The 5,532-nt window shown below is 45.0% G+C and overlaps 3 protein-coding genes across 3 annotated transcripts; all 3 read left to right on the top strand.

Moving 5' to 3' along the window:
• The first annotated feature begins 13 nt into the window (after positions 1-13).
• On the top strand, positions 14-1,572 carry Rpt4R (Regulatory particle triple-A ATPase 4-related). Its single transcript, XM_018000939.2, has one exon. The coding sequence runs from the start codon at positions 334-336 to the stop codon at positions 1,513-1,515; it is 1,182 nt and encodes a 393-aa protein (XP_017856428.1). The 5' UTR covers positions 14-333; the 3' UTR covers positions 1,516-1,572.
• A 139-nt stretch (positions 1,573-1,711) lies between these two features.
• Gr97a (Gustatory receptor 97a) lies at positions 1,712-3,540 on the top strand. The gene is made up of 2 exons (XM_018005066.2): positions 1,712-3,230; positions 3,286-3,540. The coding sequence occupies exons 1-2, from the start codon at positions 2,199-2,201 to the stop codon at positions 3,517-3,519; spliced, it is 1,266 nt and encodes a 421-aa protein (XP_017860555.1). The 5' UTR covers positions 1,712-2,198; the 3' UTR covers positions 3,520-3,540.
• Positions 3,541-3,602: 62 nt separating this feature from the next.
• LOC108620882 (palmitoyltransferase ZDHHC16) lies at positions 3,603-5,433 on the top strand. The gene is made up of 6 exons (XM_018017888.2): positions 3,603-3,784; positions 3,847-3,994; positions 4,081-4,390; positions 4,444-4,655; positions 4,723-5,048; positions 5,118-5,433. The coding sequence occupies exons 1-6, from the start codon at positions 3,741-3,743 to the stop codon at positions 5,221-5,223; spliced, it is 1,146 nt and encodes a 381-aa protein (XP_017873377.1). The 5' UTR covers positions 3,603-3,740; the 3' UTR covers positions 5,224-5,433.
• The last annotated feature ends 99 nt before the right edge of the window (positions 5,434-5,532 follow it).

Consider the following 5,532-nt stretch of genomic DNA (forward strand, 5'->3'; position numbering starts at 1 on the left):
AAAATTCAAATACAATTTTAAACAAAAATGTATATAGTAATAAATATTCCAACTAGTAAATTATAAGGAAATCAGTCACTAACTTGAATCGGAGACGTCATATTTACTTAAAATTCTCTGATGACATTTACTTCTACTACAACTTCTGTCCCGTATAAGACACGACCGTTTCTTCCTCAAGCGGTTGGGCAACCTTGGTTTCTTTGACAATTTCAAATTTGTGCTTAGCTCATTTTCTCCCCTTAAGATTCAAACGTCAAATTCGTTAGACGTGATTTGCAGTTTTGAAGACCAGTCAACAAATCAAATTTTACTCCAATTGAAATTATAGCCATGTCAATCGCGGCAACTGATGAGCGCCTCAGTGCATTAAACAGCTATCGCTCCAAGCTCCTGGAACATCGCGAGATCGAATCGCGCTTGAAAGCCCTGCGTGACAAGCACAAGGAACTGCAATTGGAGTTCCAGAAGTCCGAGGATGATCTGAAGGCCCTCCAGAGTGTGGGGCAAATGTTGGGTGAGGTGCTCAAGCAGTTGACGCCAGACAACTTCATTGTCAAGTCCGCTAATGGACCGCGCTACGTGGTTGGCTGTCGCCGCCAGCTGAACAAGGCGAGGTTAAAGCCCGGCACGCGTGTCGCTCTGGACATGACGACACTGACCATTATGAGGTATCTGCCGCGCGAGGTTGATCCTCAAGTGTACAACATGACTCACGAGGATCCCGGCAATGTGGACTACTCGGCCATTGGCGGCTTGGGCGATCAGATCCGGGAGCTGCGTGAGGTCATTGAGCTACCACTCTTGAATCCAGAACTCTTCATACGCGTTGGCATCAATCCTCCCAAGGGGTGTCTGCTCTATGGTCCGCCTGGCACCGGCAAAACGCTGCTGGCCCGTGCCATCGCCTCCCAGCTGGATGCGAACTTCCTCAAGGTGGTCTCCTCGGCCATTGTGGACAAGTATATTGGGGAGAGCGCTCGTCTGATTCGTGAAATGTTTTCCTATGCACGTGACCATCAGCCGTGCATCATCTTCATGGACGAGATCGATGCCATTGGCGGCCGTCGCTTCTCGGAGGGCACCTCCGCCGACCGTGAGATACAGCGCACCCTGATGGAGCTGCTCAATCAAATGGACGGCTTCGATGCTTTAGGGCAGGTCAAGATAATTATGGCCACCAATCGTCCAGATACCTTAGATCCTGCTTTGCTACGCCCTGGTCGCTTGGATCGCAAACTCGAAATACCACTGCCCAATGAAATCGCCCGCCTGGACATACTCAAGATCCATGCAGCGCCGCTGGCCAAGCAGGGCGAGATCGACTACGAGGCGGTGGTCAAGCTCTCCGACATGTTTAATGGCGCCGACTTGCGCAACATCTGCACAGAGGCGGGTCTCTTTGCTCTACGCGAGGACCGCGAATATGTCATCCACGAGGACTTCATGAAGGCCGTGCGCAAGACGGCGGACAACAAAAAGCTGGAGTCCAAACTGGAATACAAACCACTTTAGATTCAGTAAATCTCATTTAAGACTAACGTCAAATATAATTTATTTAGAAAAATTAAAGCGTGCGAACTGAATTGACTGGGGCTATTTTCCATGTGAATTAATTTCACTAGGAATCCTGGAATATGCATGCAATGTGACTTGAAAATTATGGTATGTGAATGACATTTTCTTTATATATTTTTTATAGATATATGTGAAAGGACTTAAAATGTGTAAAACTTGGGTACATCATCTCGTAATAAGATTTCAAATTAACGAGTAAAAAACTCATAAAACTAAAAACTTTTGCTTGGGGAAAATGGGTGGAGGAAAACAAATAGAGTGAGGTCCTATGTAGTTTCTATTAACACAACACGTAATTTAAGCATTTTTATAGTAAATTACATTATTCACTTCCACTTTTATTCTTTTAACAAGACCATATTAACCTAAGGCTTGTTACACGTATCGATTCAAAGAGTTAAATGATATTTAAGTTCTCATAAATCCACCCAAGTTAGATGAGAATAGAAGTCTATTAGTCAAACTAATAGGTTTTCATAAAAAGACCAATCATAGCAAACATTTCTGTTAAACGATTTAAATCTAGTGTAGGCCTAATTTGTTAAGTGCTCTTATGATAAATACCTGTGATAAGGTAGCCGCCCCTATTAGAGGGTTGCTCCCTTGATTGGCTCAGTATTATGAAGCTTTTGAAGGTGGCACGACGTAGGCTTCGCTCGCTCTGGAGTCTGCCCCGACGCCTGTCCAATACCTTGACGGGCAGCCAGGTGGTGCTGGTCTCAGTGGTGATTTTGATATTACAAAATATTATCTATGGCATATTTCCCTGTCGCTTTAACTTCAAGAGGAAAAAGTTCGTGTTCAGCTTGCCGCTGGCCGTTTATTCCTTCGCCGTGGCCACCTTGTTCAGCGTCTATTACGGCCGACACCTATGGCAGGCGTACAGCGAGAAGCAACTGACTCTCCGAGATCCGGTTCAGATCTATAGTTTTATGTTTGCGTGTGCGGCGATGCTGAACTATGTGACCCAATGGGCCATGGTTCCAGAGATTTTACGCTTTCAGAATCACTTGGATTTATTTAAGACCATGGACTACTTCCGGCTCACGCTGGGCACTGTGGCGCCTGCGACATTTTTGGCCGGGCTCAAGCTGTTTGGGTGTCCGCTGCTGTTGCAGCTGACACTGATCATGTACCAGAAGCACACGCATCCGGAGCTGAGCTGGCTGAAGACCATCCACACGATGTTTCCCATCTACTTGGGCAATCAGCTGAACAATTGTTTCTTTGGCGGCATAGTGGTGACCCGAAATATGCTCATCGAGATCAATAAGCGGCTGCGTGAGATTCAGGTGGAGGTGAACAGATTGCAGACTCCGTTGGAGATGATGCTGCACAAGCACTACTATCGCATGAGACGCTTCTGTGACCTGGCCGATCGACTGGACGAGCTGGCCAGCAAATATACTATTTCTACTAGCTCCTCCATGGACTATTTGGATCTGACTGCCTTCTCCATGGTCACATACATGGCCATCAATCTGACCAGCACCACGCTAGGCATCTACACGCAATACCAGGCATTTGCTGACTTTTGGATGCTGGACACCTCATATGAGATATCGCGAGCCTTGGCGCATCTGGTATTCCTCATTGTTCCCATGGCAGATATTTATGTATTGGCGCGAGTCTGTCAACAGGTGATAGATGAGGTAAGTATATTTTTGATCTATGATAATATAATACAAAATGCATTTTTTCTTGCAGGCCAATGAAACGGGTAATTTACTGCAGCGCATTAACTTACAGCATTCGGATGTTCGATTCAGTCAAGTTGTTGATGCGCTGTGGCTCGAAGTGAAAACAATTAATTACCAATTGGTGCCAATGGGCCTTCTAGAGCTGGATGGATCGCTGTTCACCATAATATTCTCAACCGTTTCTGGCTTTCTATTGTTTCTTATACAGAACGATCTAACGCAGAGATTTTCGCTAAAATGAATAGCAAAATAACGTTATTTTCATCGGTGTAGTCTATCGATAACATTTGTGGTGGCAGTGCGATATATCTCATTATATATACTTGCACCAATTACCAGCGTTGTGCAGCACTATTGTTATTTTTGCAACCAACAGCTGATTGTAAATAAAGCAATAAAATGCAAACTATATTTATTTATATTTAATTTATAAAGCTAGAATTTAAGTTAAAAGTTAACACAATGGCCCGTATTACATGGCGCACAAGCTCTACTCAAAATCTAGTGTAAGTATGGAGCAGGATAGTCAATTGATTTTGCCCCTAATAATTTGTTCTTTTACCGGCAGCTCCAAATTTCGGCTACGCTGGAGCTATATGATGCATTGTTGGCATTCGCTCACGTTCAATGCCCACATGAACTCCAGCTATGCTACGGATGTGTGTATGACGCCCATCTTCTGGATTGTGGATAATTATACCCACTGCTTGGGCCCGGTAAGTAATTTAATTGTCGGACTACAGGGTAGCGGGTATAAACGTTTGATCATGCGATATGTAACAGATTTTATTTTTCCCCTCAGTTCTTTGTCGTAGGCACTGCTGTCTTAACCACTGCCGTAGTGTCCATCGCCTATTGGATTGGTCTGCCCTTTTGGTGGGCCAAGAGCCAAGCAGCCACCATAGTGTTGCTCATCATAGGCAATTGGCTGCTGCTGAACATAATTTTCCACTATGTAATGGGTGTGATTACACCAGCTGGCCAGCCACCCGAGGGTGTCTCTCATGTGGAGGCTGTGAGCATGTGCAGCAAATGCATCTCACCGAAGCCGCCACGCACGCATCACTGCTCCGTGTGCAATCGCTGCATATTGAAAATGGATCATCATTGTCGTGCGTATAGAAATATTTTGTGGTTACTCCGGATAATATATATTTCCTTTTAGCCTGGCTTAATAACTGCGTTGGCTACGCCAATCATCGCTACTTCTTTCTCTATATGGTCTACACTACACTCGGTTGTCTGTTCCTGATTGTGGCTGGCGTGGAGATTGGCTACAAATATCTGTGGCTCGATCACAGCGAGCACTGGACAGAGCTGGAACCGCTCGAAGGGCATCCAGTGAAATTTAATCAGAGTGGACATGTTATAGCAGTTGTAAGATTTAATACGAATTATATATGTTGAATATAAACTATAATATATATTTGTATTTACTTAACAGACTCATCCAAATGAATATGATGATATTTTGCTGCCGCCGGCTGTGCATCATTTGCCCACACCTATGGCCGACTCGCCAGACGCCACACCCACACGACGTCGCGTCCTCTGGTTTATGGCCGTGGTCAACGTGGCGGTGGTCATTGCCCTGGGCAGCCTTTCCATCTGGCATGCGAAACTAATCACGCGCGGCGAGACAAGCATCGAGGCGCACATTAACGAGGCTGAGCGCAAACGTTTTCTACAACTCAAACGAGTCTACATAAATCCCTACAATTTCGGCACCAAAAAGAACTGGAAACTGTTTCTGGGCCTTGTGCGTGGCAGGTAGGATAATTAAAAGTTTTCATTTCATTTCACTGCTGGGAGTACTTAATGGGTATATTCACATTTTAGATCGTTTTGGCGCACCGTGCTGCTGCCCTCATGGCACAAACCGGAGGGCAATGGTCTAAGCTTTCACACTGTGCACGACGCACCCTTCGAGGACGAGTGGCCGTAGTCCGTGGCCTGCGTTTGAGTGCGCAGGATCTGAAGCTTTTGTGATGTCAAATTAGAGAAATGTAAATTATAATTTATAGCTTTAAGTCTGACAATTCCATAAACTTAGCATTTATTAACTATTAGTGAATAGCTAACTCTAAGCACTCAGCGTTTCCATAGAGATTACGCAGTAGATGTGAACTTAATAAATATTGTAATTTTGTCCGTACCTGTTGATTGGCGTCGTTGCTAGGAGGCCTTGTGCCGGTATGGCAACTTGTTGCCAGGACGCCAAAGTAGCGGCTGCTGGTTTAGTCGATACGAAGAG

The sequence above is a fragment of the Drosophila arizonae genome, chromosome 2, assembly GCF_054131065.1.
Source record: "Drosophila arizonae isolate 15081-1271.41 chromosome 2, UAZ_ARI_1.0, whole genome shotgun sequence".
In the NCBI taxonomy this organism is placed as follows: Eukaryota; Metazoa; Arthropoda; class Insecta; order Diptera; family Drosophilidae; genus Drosophila; species Drosophila arizonae.